Source organism: Pseudophryne corroboree, chromosome 1, assembly GCF_028390025.1.
Source record: "Pseudophryne corroboree isolate aPseCor3 chromosome 1, aPseCor3.hap2, whole genome shotgun sequence".
Classification (NCBI taxonomy): Eukaryota; Metazoa; Chordata; class Amphibia; order Anura; family Myobatrachidae; genus Pseudophryne; species Pseudophryne corroboree.
In genome coordinates, this window is record NC_086444.1 from 561,374,777 (window position 1) to 561,392,088 (window position 17,312).

Genomic DNA, 17,312 nt, shown 5'->3' on the forward strand with positions numbered 1-17,312 from the left:
TCCACCGGGGAGATCCCCGGTGGGCCAGCCGGCACGAGGGGCCGTCTGCCATCTGTGGCTCCGCCCCCTCAGCATGTCACCGTCACAGGTTTTCTACATGACAGGCAGTCCGTCGGCTGCCTGTAAGGCTACTACTAGTGCGGCCCCTAAGTAGAGGCCCGCGCTACCCAGCAGAAAGAAGATGCGCGTACCGCAAGCGCCAGTGACGTCACGCACTTCAAAAGAAGAGAGGGTGGTGCGTCCAGCAGCCTGCTCTCTGCTCCCTGGGCCGCTGTCAGCTGCAGCCTGCTCTGCCAGCCTGTGGTGAGAGGAGGGGACATCAGGGCTGATCAGGGGAAACAGTGAGTCTGCTTGCACTGTTGTTGGCATCTGCTGCAGACAGTCTAAAAAAAAGCAGTTTACAGGACATTTTTTTTTTTTTAAAGACTGATAGGGGGACATGTAGATCTGCCTGGGAGGGGGGAGATATTCCATAGAACAGGGAGGAAGATATTCCATAGGCCGAGGGGGAAGGTTATTTAGTACTGGGGGGAGATGATCTAACGGGGGGATATTCTATGCTAGGAAGAGATGATCTGCAGCAGGGTGGGGGGTCGGGTTGCTATTTTGTGCTAGGGAGATGTTCTGTCTGAGGGGGCTATTGCCAAGGGTCAGTGCTCAAAGTGGGCAGGTATACCGGCACTTCTTCGAGCACTGAGTTTGAAGAACCCCGCTACCGCATTGAGCTTACTCACAGCCGCTCCTGATTGGCTGCCGGTCCGTGGCAGATTTAAAATAGTAGCGCCGCGGTCATAGGAGCAACAGTGCCGAACCAAAGGCCGCCGCCCTCTGCCTTCTCCTCCTCTGCACTGCTGCCGCCCTCAGCCTCCTCTGCCCCGTCGCCGCCGCCCTCAGTCCTTCTCTGCATCTCAGGCCAACTCCCACAGCCTCCTCCTCCGCACCATCTACGAGGCCCACAGCCTCCTCCACCCCGCGCCGACTACAGCCTCCTCATCCACCGCACCGCAGACCACAGCATCCTCAGCACCGCCGCTGCTAGATAGGTTATCTTACCCTGCTGCCTCTCTCCCTAGTTCCTACTGTATGCTCTTGCTGTCCCTCTCTCTGTTACTCTCCCTCTCCCTATGTCCCTGCTGTCACTTTCCTTGTTCCTCTGTCACTCTCCCTGTCCCAATGTCTCTACAGTCACTTTCCCTGTCCCTGCTGTCACTCTCCCTGTCCCTATGTCTCTGCTGTCACTCCCCCTGTCCCTCTGTCATTCTCCCTGTCCCTGTGTCCCTGCTGTCACTCTCCCTGAATTTTGTCTCATTCCATGTGGCATAATGTGAATTTCAGCTCATACCGTGTGCTGTAATGTGAATTTCGGCTCATTCCTTGTGCTATAATGTGAATTTCGGCTCATTCTGTGTGCTATAATGTGAATTTCGGCTCATACCGCGTGGTATAATGTGAATTTTGGCTCATACCGTGTAGTATAATGCGAATTTCAGCTCATACCGTGTGGTATAATGTGAATTTCGGCTCATGCTGTGTGGCATAATGTGAATTTCGGCTCATACCATGTGGTATAATGTGATTTTTGGCTCATACTGTGTGGTATAATGTGAATTTCGGCTCATACTGTGTGGCATAATGTGAATTTCGGCTCATACCATGTGGTATAATGTGATTTTTGGCTCATACCGTGTGGTATAATGTGAATTTCGGCTCATACTGTCTGGTGTAATATGAATGTACAGGCTCCTTCCTGCCAAGCGGGTTCCACTGAACGGCACCCTCTAAAACGTAATGTGTGGCCCAAGCCTTAGTGAGTATTGAAAATACCTGTGCACATGTTGGGTGACCTGGATAACGTGAGCTGTTTGGGGTCCCTGAGTATAGCTATAATTGCTTTAAAATGTATTTAGTTAGTGTGCAGAGAATTAAATGTCAAATCAGTTTCAATTGCTTAAATACTTCTGCTACAACACAATGCTATCTAAAAGTTTTAATGAGTTAGGTCCAGCTTATATGACATGCTCTGCCTTTTGTTGGTGTAACTCCACCTACATTACATTTTGAAGTAGTAATCCGCCTACTTTGGTATTGGTTCCGCCTACAGTTGATTTGGTGCTGCCCACACGAGGCCACTTCTAGAAATTTTTCTAGGGCCACTTTCATTTCCCAATCCGCCCCTGCTCTCAGCCTACCCCCTTCATCATTCCCTGTCTCTCAGCCTGCACTCCTTCATTCAGTCTCTCAGCCTCCGGCGATCTTGGACTCCATTACATCGCACCGCATGTATTTGAGTTTAGGAGGACATTGCTCTCAGGATGCAGAATCTAGATCTGTCAGTACTTTACACATTCATTTCTTATCTTGTTTTTCTGGTTTGTTTTTATATGTACTAGTCTACTCTATTTATGAGCCGGCTTCTGACTCCAGGCCACAGTGCGATGTTATCAATTCATGTGGTGACTCACAGTAGTAATATTTTTAAGACTAGGGATGGAAGTAGATATACAGTACAGTGTCCTGTAAAAGAACTAAATATATTAACCTATAAATGTATACCATCCATCTAATCTCTAGAGCAGTGGTGACCAATTATTTATGGGGTTTTAAAATGTCTGTTTTGTTTTAAAATGAAAGCTGGTCATGAATCTCGGTACAGCACACAGAAAGAGTGCCTTCACTGCCTGCAGGTAGCAGGTAAAAGTTAAATAGACATGCTGCAAAGTTTCTCTTTCATCTTCTATTCATTTATTTGATTTTCCATTAGAATGCTATTCCCTTTTTGTATTTATACATTTTAACACTGTGATGGTAACAGTCAGTAACAGCCAGAAACCCATTCCTTGTTACTGTAATCCCGCAGGGACCCTCCAGGTCACGTGTCACCACCAGAGCTGTCAGAGATGAGTCTGGATTAAACATGGTGACGGTGTTCTTGCCTTTATCTGCCACAAAGAAGTTGCCGTTCGCATCTACACAAACTCCAGATGGGTTTATGAAATGTAAATGGTCACCATATGTAGGTCCTATTGTTTTTTTAATCGCTCGCTCATTATCTATAATCTTAAGGCAACAACCGGTGTTTTGTCCAAAAAGCTGTCCCTCTGTTAGCAGCAAATCTTCATCCTGCAAGAGAAGTAACATTAAAATGTTGCTAAATATTGTAGTTAACATACACAAATAATAAAACCGATGTTCACCCAACTGATTGGTAACTCCTGAATACAATTTCCAATAGCCTTAGTACCGTGCAGTTAGTCACTCTTAATAATCAGGCTCATTGCCAGCTATAAAATATGCCAGGGACAGGAAATTAGCGACATCTCAGAAGTGTAGATGCATTGATCCTAGACCTAGACGATTCCCCAATCTATGTAACACCTGCCCATCCATGTAGCTCTTCTGTAGGGATACCAATGTACCTCCACCAAGCCTATATAATAATAGCCAAGTCTGCTCCCCACCTCTGTTATGTGTGCTGCCGGCCACTAGAGGCCAGCACTTGGACCAAATTATTCCTTTGTGTACTGGAAGCTTACACAGCTCAAAGTGAAACTAATACTGCAGGAAGATGTTACAGCCTCCTCCCCTGCTGCTGCTGAAATAAATAATACTGATCTGTTTCACACTTGCTGCATACGGAGAGAGGGGCTGGGGAGAAGAGTGGGGGTAGGGGCAGATAAGGACTGGGGGGTGGAGAGTGGGGTAGGGGCAGATAGGGACTGGGGGAGAAAGAAAGGGCAGGAGGTTTGGGCAGAAAGGTACTGGGGAGAGAGTGGAATGGTAGAGGCCGATAGGGACAGCGGAGAGAGATGCAGATTTTTTCACTAGAGTAATCTCTGTGTGACACTGGGACACACACACACACACACACACACACACACTCCATATGTACACTGCACCCCCCACAATATAATGCCCCTATATACAGTAAACTGCAACCCTATACTCTTCCATATTCCACACCCCCACCACATACCACCCTTATATACACACTGCACCCCCATACCACTCCATATACTGCCCCCTATATACAGGGCACATCCCTCCTCCATATACTGCTTCTGCCATATACCACATACTCTGCACCCCCTCCTCCATGTACTATGCTGCAGCCCATAGTTGCCTACCCTCCCTTATTCTGCAGGAGACTCCCTGAAATAGTAGCAATCTCCCTGACTCCCTGAATAGACCATCAATCTCCCTGATTGTACCTTACCCCCATTATATAGCTGTTACATTCTTGGGGGGGGGGGGGGGGGGGAATTAATCAGAGATATGTACATTCAAATGGGATCATCAGTGCCATTTCCATGTATTGGTTATAAGGCACAATGATCCTATGGCTACATGGATTTTAAATAAGGTTTTATCATGGCCACTTACAGTATATGCGTATACTGTATACTAACTTTGGCACTCATTTACGTTGGATGTAAGTAATTTTCATAACATGCTTCTTAGATGTAGCAGTACACGTCCGCACTGATAGGTGTTACTTTCACAATCACCCTGAAATTCTTTTTCAAAAGTAGGCAAGTATGGTTGCAGACCCAGGTTACTTGCCATCCCGGGACTAGGCAACAAGTAGCAGCAGTAACCAGGAAACGGATACAGGAACCACCAGACAGTCCCACAGCACTCAGAGTGGAGGCAATGGGGACACGTGTGGCTACTTACCACTGGGGGAAGAAGGTGAATCAGTATGGCAGGAAGAGGTGAGACCGTGTGTCAGGTGAGCAGTGCGGTGACTGGGAGGAGGAGGGGTCGGTGCTGGGGATGCAGATGATGTGGGTGAGGAGGAGGCAGATAACTGGTTCAGTTGCTTTATATATATATATATTGCGCGCCGACAGAGGGGCGGTGTACTGTGCTCACCCCTCCCACAGCCCACACAGGTAAGTCCGCCCCACATGACAGATCCAGCCCCCCCACCCCCACCCGCAGACATGCGAAAGCATCACACAGCGGAGATGCTTTCGCATGTTTCGAGTAGCCCTCTGCCTACGCAGCCTAGCTGCGAAGGCAGGCGGCTACCCACTGTGTTTTGGGTCACAGCGGCTGCGTGTGACATCATGCAGCTGCCACGGCCCACCTCGCAAATAGTCCGGACACGCCTGCGTTGCCCATACCGCACTTCCCCAGCGCTGAATCATTGCCCCTTTAACGACGCCCTCTCCCATCCCGTGAACGCCTCTGCATGTCAGTCAGGCAGAGGCGATCGCACAAGTGACATGCTGTCACATCTCACTGTGTGGCTATAAAGGACTTTAACAAATTTGACAAAAAAAAAATGTAAATGTTTTTCTACATATCACAGATCTACTAAGTGGCTTCAGTGGGATCCCGACCGTCGGGAAACTAACGGCTTCCCTAGTGGTATAATCATACATTAGAGTACCCCATGTAAGCAGTTAATGGGACTAAATGTATCCATTGTAAGATGTAAGGTTGTAAAGTAGATAAATTATGCTGCTGTGGGTGGATGTAAATTAGGGCTTATCTGGTTATATGGATAGTAAAATAACATGTCTCAACTGATTTAATGAATAAGATAATAATTCATAATATTGTTGGGAGTACAAAAACAGGCATTCTCCCCAGGGCCAGGGGTTGGCAATTATTTCAGCTCAGGGACCACTTAGCAAGTTTTATTATTAACTATTAAGGACAGTAAGCCAAAGAGTTCTATGTACACTATGTATGAATAAAATCGTTATGGCATTTATTGCATTTTCACATGAATTTACAACACTGCTGGCAGGTTACAGATGTTTCCATGTTTAGTGCAGTGGAAGATTACCATGACACTTGCCACTCTTCTGCCTCTCTATATAGCAATAGCACTTATCTCGTCCTGTCAGTGTTACTCAGGGCTAATTTTCAGGCACAACACTGTTCCTGAAGGTCTTGTGGAAAATGACATCACGGGAACGGTGTTCCGGAACGTTCTAGCCGCTGTATTTGAACAGGTGTGGGCTTGGCAGAAAAATAGCCCCCGCAGTGGCTTGGGAGCTCCGGGACCAGTGGAGGAGTTTGCAGTGTAAAAAAAGTCCACCCAAAATGGCCGCTGCAGAGCAGGAGACAGACGCTAGAGGTCCTACTTGACCTTTAGCATCTGTCTCCTGCTCCACGGCAGCCATTTTAGGTGGGCTTTTTTTTTACACTGCAGACTCCTCCATTGCTCCTGGAGCTCTTTGCAGAGCAACAAACCCCTTGGCAACGAGCATGAGACACCTGGTGGCAAGCAGGGAAACCCCTTGGCAACGAGCAAGAAACCACTTTGCAATGAGCATGAGACACCTGGCAGCAAGCAGGGAAATCACTTGGCAACGAGCATGAAGGCCCTGGCAGCGAGCATGGAAACCCCTTGGCAATGAGCAGGAGACCCCAGGCAACGAGCATGGAGCCCAGAACATGAAACCCCTGTCAACATGCATGGAACCCTTGGCAATGAGCATGGAGCCCAGAGCATGAAACCCCTGTCAACATGCATGGAACCCTTGGCAATGAGCATGAGACCCCTGACACCGAGCAAAAAGTAATTAAAAGCCTTACTTTGGGGCATAATTTGTAAGGGGCATTATTGTGTGTGGGGCATAACTGTGTGTGGCATAACATGTAATGGGCATTACATTGTGTAGCATAATATGTAATGGGCATTACGGTGTGGCATAATGTGTAAAGGGCTTTACGGTGTGTGGCATAACGTGTAATGGGTATTACAATATGAGGCATAATGTGTGATGGGCATTACGGTGTGTGGAATATTGTATAATGGGCGGTATGATGTGAGGCAAATAGTGTAATGGGCATTATGGTGTATTATTGTGTAATGGGCATTGCAGTGTGTGGCATAATGTGTAAGGGGCATTACGGTGTGTGGTATAATGTGTAACGGGCATTGCAGTGTGTGGAATAATGTGTAAGGGAAATTACTATAAGGAAGAAAAATGACAAATGTTAGGATCTTGAATCAGGATTTTTTATTTTTCCTGTAGTGGCCAATGTCTGGGCATGCAGGTTGCAAAACTGGGGTATAAGGTAGTCTTTTCCTGAAAGGCCACGCCCCTTACAGTGAGGTCGCGCCACCCACAGTGAGGTCACATCCCCCTTTTGGGTGCGCGCTAGGCGCAAGCAAATTCTTTATTCTTACATAGGAAAAGTCTTTCTTCTTACAAAGGTGCCCTGGCCACTGTAGCTCCTCCCACATTACCCACAGCTCCGCCCACCGCTGCCCACCCTCTCGGGTTCCTGAACCTTTATTGCTACAAAAACAGCACTGGTGTTACTGCTCTCTTATCAAACTGCACATTTCCTGTGCCTTCCTCCCCATTGTACAATACTTCTTTGTTTCCCTCTAACACAGATCCTCCTTCCTCTCTCTACTATCCAACTACAACCTTACTTGCATTCCCCCTTTGCAGCTCAAGTTCTCTCTGTTCACTCTGTCCTGCCTCATAACCTTCCGCTCTCTTCTCTTCTGCACAGACCGTTTAAGAGATCTGTATGGTCCTAATTCAGACCCGTTCACTGCTACAACAGCGATAGCAGCCTGAGGCCCTTTCTGGAGTGCGCACGCCCAGCGGAGCGGCCGCAATGCACATGCTATTTTTAGCACATCTACGATCAGGTCTGAATTACCCCCTATGTTCGACTGTGTTTGGTTTCCAAGAGCAAGAGCTGTAGTTCATTTTCATCACTACTGGCAACAGTATCAGTGCATGAGCTGCATCAATCAGACTGGACTCAATTGCGTTGATTGCCACACATGGCCCACGGGCCATATTTTGACGGCCCCTGTGCTACACTCATGTTGCTGGAATTATCTGTTTGCTTTAGCTTTGTATGTGATTTTCTAACAGTGTGTACTGTTATAATTAGTATTATTATTATTATTATCCTTTACATGGCACCACAAGGGGTTCGCAGCGCTTTACAAATGCACATAAACAGAAACAAAGTGACTTATAGGACCTCATTCAGGTTGGATCACAAATTGCAATCCAACCGCAGTAATTACAATGACGATGCGGGCGCATCCACAGGGCCTGTCCTCCGCATGCGCCTGCATATACTGTAGGCACCCTGCAGTATTTGCAAACGCCTCTGTCTGATTGACAGGCAGAGACATTCGCAGGGCAGTAATACTCCATTTCCAAGGCGGAGCATTGTGGGGGCGGCGGCTTCTGAATGGGGGTGTGGCGCAGTTATCGGGGCAGCTGCGTGACGTCTCACGGAGCCACTCCGTTCAGGCTGTGCCGGCAGAAGGCTTCCCTAATTTCTGCGTCCACATACTAATTGCTGCGTGATCGTGGTGGGGGGGCGGCAGTACGGAATATAGCAGGACATGGTTTATAAGTATTGCAGCATCAGCAGTCATAGTATCCAAGCAGCAGGGCGTTTAGTGCTATTGTAGACAGTGGGGAGGTGATGATGGTAGAAGTGAGGGAAGGAAAAGCACAGGGATGAAGAGGGCCCTGCTTAAGACAGCTTATAATATAAAGATATATATATATATATGGGACCTTATTCAGCATCAGGTGCAGTTTTCATAATTTATCAAACCTACATCTGCTAGCACTCACATGCTGGGAGCTGACCAGCACAGGGCAAGGCCACTCAGCATGCTAGTGGCCGCCAGGGATGCGCTCACAATTCAATTGCGGTTGAATCACAGACACAAGAAAATAAGGGTTGCCCCCTGGCTGCAAAGGCATACGCAGAGGAGCCATGTTTCTCTTTGCAGCGACTGCAAGTAACATCATGCAGCCCCCCAAGAATGGCCCAGACCCGCCAACGTTTTCTGTGCCAGAAAGCGCAAGTGTCCAGGAGAACCCCCAATGCTTCCCAGGTGGGAGGCTTGATGATGTGATTACAATGTCAAGAATAACAGCATTGTATATAGTGGATGTAGGGTCAAGATGGTGTGATCACAGTGCCACGCTCCCTGCACCGCCCACCTTTCTGTGGCACACCCCCTGGGCCTCCCACCTGACTGTCCCCTCTAGAAGGGCTCAACTAGGATGTTGGCAACAATGCAGAATGTGTGCCTTGCTTACATATTCATCAACAACAGGAAGTATTTTCATCTGCCCCCTAGCAGGTAAAAATGATATGCCTCCTAAACAGACATTTATCGGCATAAGCCTCAGCTGTATGCATACTTCCTTCCTAAACCTTCTCTGCCATGTTCTGCCTTTTTGGTAGGATGGAATCTCAATTGTCATATACGAATGGCCTGTATGTACGCATATGCATCCTTTCCCTTTGTGAGTATGTGCAAAGCAATTTCAAACAAGTAGCTTGAGTAGTTTTCATTCTGTATCAGCCCCAGAATAAGAAGCTGTGAAATGTAAAATTCATCCAGATTTTTTCAACATACAGTAGGTGACAGTTTGCGTTAAAATAAAACACAATACCCTTAATGTGTGCAGCCCATCCCAAGAATGTATTGTGCAAAATAAGCACATTAACCCGCCAACATAGAACTGCTGCACAGTACACTATGTAAACAAAACATGTTGTGTCGAGTGTTTCTTCAATTAACATGAACCTGGCAAAACAACAGAAAACAGCAAACCACAAGTACTATCATTATGCTAGTCTGGCAACACCCAGGACCGGTCATGTAGGAGTAATGCTGTCTATGAAAGGATAGGCCAGGCTGTTCCGTCTGATTACCGATTGCATGATTTTGGTCATTTAGGTATCATGGGATTGTTAAGTGTCTTCTCTTTGCGCAACCTGATGATGTAATATCCATGTTCATAATGTAAGAAAGGAAAGACAGTTGTAAAATCACTGGCCAGCATTAGGCAATGCCCAGGTGGGAGGCTTGATGATGTGATTACAATGTCAATTACACTTACCGCCTGGTGTGGCACTGGCTGCAGAGCTGCCGAAATCACTGGGAAAATGGGCGCCGCAGCTATTTCCCGGGTAATTCATGCATGCGCAATAGAGATATCCCTGGGAAAATGGCGAGGGTGCCATGTTCCCGGAGACCTGCGCAGGCATGTAATCAGGTAAGTAGTAAGTTAAAATAGATATAACTGCGTTTCCCAGGTAAGTACTTATTTACTTTTAATTATACCTTGTCTTAAGGGTAGTACACACGGAGCGATAATCTAAGCAATCTGACTAGATTGCTTAGATTTTTAGCAAAATCGCTCCGTGTGTAGCCCTAACAGCGATAGCGGTGCGCAGCCCCGCGCATCGCTATCACTGCTGCTAGATTGGCCCCCATCTCCCCCCGCACGCTCAGCACAGATCGCGAACCGCTCAGCACACATCTCTCCAGCATCGGGCCATGAGTACTGGCCTTTATTCTCCCTTCTAGCTTTCTTTAATGCTTCAATCTTCACAGAGAGACGAGGAAGAATTTCACCCAAATACCGTGCCTGAGGGATTTCTTACACAACAAATTTTATTAACTTTTGTCCCTTTCTTAAGGAGTCAATGAGTAGAAGAACTCACAATCATAAGCTATTCAAATGAAATTACAATACTGAAATACAGTGCAACTTGTACATTCAACACAATAAAAAGAACATATTTTATTTTACTGGAACACATTGTTGCTGTGTTTCTTCTTCACTTTAACTGAATGAACCTAGGTATAATGGGTTAGTACTATTTCTTTAAGATTCACAATATGCACTGTCCACTATGCAATAAACACTATGATAATATTAAACTCAACTAGACTAATAGTAATATCACTTTTCAAAGTCACACTACAACGTTACTATTGCATCTATCTGAGTACTCTTTCCTCGCTCTCTACCTTGTTGGTGCACATATGAAGAAACCTGTCCTACTGGTACCAGTGAGATTTGTTGAGTCTCTCTTATATAAATATGATATGTCTCTGAGACAAATGGGGCAATATCACATCCTGAAAGATTAGATTCCACCGTTTTAAGTCACTTGCTGCCTCTCACTAAACATGCAGTAAACTCCTCAGGGAAGATGAGAATTAAGACAATAATTTTATAATCCAGTAGTATTATAATCCTGTTTGATGCTTAAAGAGAGTGTAATATCAGAGCCATGTAGCTAGAGTTCACTAACACTGTTAATCACTGTTCCTTCCAGTATGTGTAAATACTGTAGTTTACTCCAGCCCTCAGTTATTAGCTGAATGTCTCTGTATTATGTAGGGCATAACTCAGGGCTTTAGTGTAGAATGCTCGCTAAACTGCATTTAATAGGAGGAGCTGCATATAGAAGTCGGTTCACATATAAGTCTGTGTGAGGCTATCACTGATGTATGTTGGCAGCAATGAAATCAGTCACTGCAATTATCCTGATGGGGCTGTTACAGACATGCAACCAGGATACCTTATTAGAGCTCTCCAGTTCCTCCTCCAATACAGTATGTCACGGTGACACCCCACTGGCGCTCCTCTCAGCAGCGTTGCGGCTCTTACCGGCCCCAGTCGTGACAGCAGGTGGCGGTTCAGGGCTCCCTCATGCCTCTCTCTCCCTGTCACCTCAGGAGACTCTTCAGCAATCCTCTCAGGAGGTAACCCCGCCTCCTACTCTTCCCGCTCTGCACCACCCAATCAGCAGCTTTGAATCCTCCTGCTCTGCAGGTCTGCACCTGGGTCCTAGCGCTCCACAAGTTGCTGTCCTTTGGTTGCTGGCATTGCCTAGCAACCTAACCAAGGGGAAGCTGCATTGTGGCGGCGAGTGAGAAGTGAGGGTTCCTTTTAGGGAAAGTTTAGGTGTCTCACCCAGGTTGTCTCAAGTATCTGGGTGATGGTGTCTGCATGTATATATGACCCCCAAATGTCCATATATCAGGGGTCCATTACAGAGTATCACATATTCTTCCACTAGAAGCATGTGTGTCCTCACGCAACGTTGCCGAAGGCGAAAGATCAGAGCAACAGTTCTGCAAATTCACACTTGAGTCTTTGATGTGGCATAACAAGGGGGAGCATAAGCGTTATACTCAAGATAACTACATACACATTATACACATTTCCATAGGTACATGTATACAGGAACAGCAGGTAAGAAAACATACTGTGTTAAAACTTTTTAATCGCGGTACCTTAGAGATAATGTACCTCTTGTACTACGTTCTGGCCTCTTAGGAATTGGGATAAGAACCCCTTTGGCCTGATCAGACACATTACAAGGCATATCATAACATGCAGTGGGTACCTCTACCCTGGGTCCTGGGGCTGCAGGTTTCATTGAGCTCAGAGTTGTACTACCCATAAATAATAAGAGCTCTATGGGGTCATGGAATGGAATGTCCCCAGGGGTACTCCGTCCCTCTGCCAGAGGTGAGTCTTCCTCTACTGCCGGGACTTCAACGTTGCAGAGTTTTACTTGGTCATGAGGAACGGTACTTAAATGTCCATCGGGTTTTTGGATTTGGTAAGTATATTATCCATCAGCTGGAACTCACACAATAACATAGGGCACATCCTCCCACATGTCATCTAGTTTACTGGCCCGATGATTTTTCCTTTTCCAAACTTTTTCTCTGATCTTGAGGGGCATTGGCCGGGCATCAGAGTTATAATTTCGCTCCTGGGGGTGATGTACCATTTCCATCCATTGTTCAATCAGTTGCCGAGCGGTTTCTATTTGATGCTGATGTTCTTTCACCCAGTCAGTCCACACAATGTCAGGCTCATCCACCATTGGCGTCAGCTCCAAGTCCTTTGGTAGTTTGCCCTGTCTCCTGAACATTAAATAAAATGGGGTGAATCCCATGGAGTAGTGCTCTGTATTGTTATAAAAGTAGATCAGTTCTGGAAGAAGGTTAGGCCACTGGGTGCGTTTCTCTGCTGAGAGGCTCTGGAGCATTCCAATTGGCTCTTTCACAGAAGCCATTCCCTGCGGGTGATGGGCCGTATGCCGCAGTTTTTTACAGCCGTAGAGAGAACAGATTTCTTGGAACAACTGGGACTCAAATGCAGGGCCTTGGTCGATGAGAACTTTGTTGGGGTAACCGTAGGGGTGGACGAAGTGCTTGAGGAACAGTTCAGCCGTTGTTTTTGCTGTCAAGTCATGTGCTGGTACCACCACCAGGAATTTGCTGTAGTGATCTGTGATGGTCAGGGCATACTGGAACCCAGCGGAGCTGTGCTCAAGTTTCACATGGTTTAAAGCAACAAGTTTGAGAGGACAGGAACTTGGTATCAGATGTAGAGGATCCTTTTGAGATGAATCAGCTGGTCTTTTCAGGTTACATATCCTGCAATCATGACACCACTTGTCGATAGCAGATCTCATCCCAATCCAAAAGATCTCTGCCAGAGTACCACCTCCATCTTCTGGATTCCAAAGTGCACCGACTGGTTGTGGTAGGCAGTAAGTAACAGCTCAGCTTGTTGTCTAGGCACTACAATTTGAGACATGAGCTGGTGGGTACCGGGATCAAGGCTGGTTCGGATGACAAGGCCCTATTGGAGGCTGATCCAGTCTCGATGGCGTAACAGTTTGATCAATTTAGGATCAGCAACGGCTCTCTGGGACTTGGTAAGATGACTCTTTCTGCGAATGAGGCCCATTAAGTCTTGTAATATAGGACTCACTTCCTGCACATTTTTCCAGTCGAACTCAAGATTGTCCGATGGAGCATCATCAGGTGTTAGGCCTGCAGTGGGGGTAACAGGATCGGAGGTGACTACCGGCTTTCTCTTCCTGGGAGACTTGAACGCAGGTATCTCAATATCTTCAGACCAGTCCCTTTCTTCTTCTGCGACATCGGTAGTTGGAAGGCAATTTTGGGCACCATACTACAAAAAGGATATTCTGGAGCTATAAAAGGTTCAGAGGCGGGCGACCAAACTAATTAAGGGCATGGAGACGCTGGAATACGAGGAAAAGCTTGCAAGACTAGGCATGTTTACACTGGAAAAGATGAGACTAAGAGGGGACATGATCAACATCTACAAATATATAAGGGGACAATACACAGAGCTTGCGCGGGACCTGTTTTTTGTAAGATCAGCGCAGAGGACACATGGACACTCGCTTAGGTTAGAGGAAAGGAGATTCCACACAATGCAACGTAAAGGATTTTCACAGTAAGGACAATACGTGTTTGGAATTCCCTGCCTGAGGGAGTTGTAATGGCGGACTCAGTCAACACCTTTAAGAATGGGTTAGATAAATTCCTAATGGATAAGGATATCCAGGGTTATGGAGCGTAGTCGCGCAGTATAGTTACTATGAAAAGAGAAATAAAACACAACGGCTGACATCAGCATCAGACAAAATGTAAACCAAAACACTCCTGCATAGGAGACCACAAATAGGTTGAACTTGATGGACAAATTGTCTTTTTTCAACCTTAGATACGATGTTACTATGTAACCCGTTCTTAAGAGTGTTCAAGTTCAAGATGGAGTCTCTGAGAGCGGTGATCTCAAGGTCTGGAGGAAGGGGAATTCCTTGTGTCTCTGGATATCAAGAATGCGTACCTTCACATTCCAATCTGGCCGCCTCACCAGGCTTATCTACGGTTTGCACCGCAGGACTGTCACTACCAGTTCCAGGCCCTTCCATCTGGTCTCTCCACGGCACCAAGGGTGTTCACCAAAGTGATGGCAGAGATGATATTTATACTCCGCAAGCAGGGAGTGAACATAATTCCGTACCTGGAAGATCTTCTGATAAAAGGTGCCATCCAGGGAGAGGTTGCTGGACAGCACTGGCCTCTCAATGAAACTTCTCCAGGATCACGGGTGGATTCTGAACCTTCCGAAATCTCACCTAGAGCCAACATGGAGGCTCCCATTCCTGGGAATGATACTGGACATGGAGTCACAGAAAGTGTTCCTTCCATTGGAAAAGGCATTGGTAATCCAGTCGATGGTTTGGGATGTCCTGAAGCCAACCTGGATATCGTTGCATCTATGCATTCACCTTCTGGGAAAAATGGTGGCCTCTTATGAGGCGCTTCAATACGGAAGGTTTCACGCAAGACCCTTCCAGCTCAATCTGTTAGACAAATTATCCGGATCGCATCTTCACATGCACCAGAAGATTTGTCTGTCACCAAAAGCCAGGATCTCCCTTCTGTGGTGGCTACAGACCTCACACCTCATCGAGGGTCGGAGGGTCGGAATTCAGGGCTGGATCCTGTTAACCACAGACATAATCCTCCGAGGTTGGGGAGCAGTCACCCAGGGGGTGCAATTTCAAGGAAGATGGTCAAGTCAGGAAGTTGTCCTTCCAATAAACATTCTGGAACTCAGGGCCATATACAACGCCCTTTTGCAGGCCTCTTATCTTCTACAGGATCGGGCCATTCAAGTCCAGTCGGACAATGTAACGGCAGTGACATACATAAACTGACAGGGCAGAACAAAATGTCAGAGGTGTCAAGAATTCTCCTCTCGGCAGGAAAAAACGCTGTGGCATTGTCAGCGGTCTTCATTCCGGGAGTAGACAACTGGGAAGCGGACTTCCTCAGCAGACACGACTTGCACCCGGGGGAGTGGGGCCTTCACCCAGAAATGTTCAGGTGCTTGACACATCGGTAGGGATATCCACAAATCGACATGATGGCCTCTCGTCTCAACAAGAAGCTCAAGCGGTACTGTTCCAGGTCAAGAGACCCACAGGCAGTGGCGGTAGACGCTCTGACAACTCCATGGGTCTATCAGATGGTGCACGTGTTTCCTCCACTTCTTCTGATCCCAAGAAATCTCAAAAGAATAAACAGGGAAAAGGGTTCAAGCAATACTCATTGCTACAGTCTGGCCTCAAAGGGCCTGGTACGTGGTCCTTCTGGAGATGCTCATGGAAGATCAGTGGCCTCTACCTCTTTGCGAGGATCTTCTGCAACAGGGCCCGTTCGTCTATCAGGACTTACCGCGGCTACGTTTGATGACATGGAAGTTGAACGGCTGATTCTAGCCAGAAGGGGGATCCCTAACAAAGTTATCCCGACTATGATCCAAGCCAGGAAGGGGGTAACGTCTAAACATCACCACCGTATTTGAAAGAAGTACTGATCACCCAAAATTCTGTAATCCCCTATGGTGCATGCATTACATAATGTATACACAAAGGTTTGATCAAATCAGACTGCAGGGCAATTCTCCAGAAAGTGAACATAAAGTCCCATGTATCACACGCTTTTAATTTATTTGCCTTTTATACTGGTCTGTCAAGAAATTGTTCTTCTATAAAAACTTAGCGGGTAATTCAGACCTGATTGCTGGGCAGCGATTTTTGCAGCAATCGGACAGCCGCCGCCTATGGGGGGAGTGTATTTTAGCTGTGCAAGTGTGCGATCAGATGTGTAACAGAGCTGCAAAAACAGATTTTGTGCAGTCTCTGCGCAGCCCAGGACTTACTCTGCCGCTGCAAATACTTCAGGCTGTCCAGGACCAGATTTGACGTCAGACACCCTCCCTTCCAACTCTTGGACACGCCTGCATTTTTCCAGACACTCCCTGAAAACAGTCAGTTGCCGCCCACAAACGGCCTCTTCCTGTCAATCTCCTTGCGATCGGCCGTGCGAATGGATCTTTCGCACAAACGCTTTGTAGCCATGTGACGCACCTGCGCATTGCAGTGCATATGCATGCGCAGTTTGTGTCTGATTGCCCACTGTGCGAAAACGAACAGCAGCGATCAGGTCTGAATTGGCCCTTAATTTCTTAGTAGCAATAACTTAGTAGCTATAACTTAAGACCTACTAAAATCTTGGTATTTTGGAGAAGTATGTCATTTGAATTTGTGTAGCAGTCCTGTGCAACATGGAGAATCGCCCTGTATCAGAAATATGGCGGAATAGTGATGCGCGTCCCTGGACAGTGACTGGGAGGTGACTAGTAGTGCACACAAAATTGGTCCATTCAGTGGGCATGTTAAGGGAGTGTAGCAGTGTGTATATACAAGTGGATGCATTCACAGGTGCACAGCCACCAGTACAGAAGACCATGGTCAGACAGAGAAACTGCACCTGCTACAGGGCTGGTGCATGTTTCGATGGTCGTAACTAGGGTGGTGCAGCCGATGCAAACGCACAGAGCTCAAGTTGCCCTGGGTGCAGAACCGTCAGCGGCTGCAGGGTCCATTTGCCAAGCACACATTGTAATATTTTTATTAGCGGTGCATCTGGTTTCTTCTCAGAGGTTAGCAGCACAATTCCAGAGCTCACTCTGGAGCTCTGCTTTCCAGCTCCAGGGAGAGACATCATGAATTGTCTCCCACAGTGCTGAGGAGCCATTGTGTGGTGGGAGCAGTGGCAGACTGGCAGCAGACTCACTGACGGACAGACTGTGAGGCAGGGTCATGGCTGGTTGGGGGGTAGCATGGGGGACTGACCAGTC

General features: G+C 47.0%; 1 protein-coding gene across 8 annotated transcripts in view; it reads right to left on the minus strand.

Annotated features, from left to right (window-relative positions):
• Positions 1-2,719: 2,719 nt before the first annotated feature.
• LOC134919562 (E3 ubiquitin-protein ligase TRIM32-like) overlaps positions 2,720-17,312 on the minus strand; it is a 41,407-nt gene continuing 26,814 nt past the window's right edge. For all 8 annotated transcript variants that reach the window (XM_063920494.1, XM_063920468.1, XM_063920486.1 and 5 more), the window contains one exon: positions 2,720-3,120. In XM_063920494.1, the coding sequence (XP_063776564.1) occupies positions 2,758-3,120 (363 nt within the window). In that variant the 3' untranslated portion in view covers positions 2,720-2,757. The remainder of the gene's footprint in view (positions 3,121-17,312) is intronic.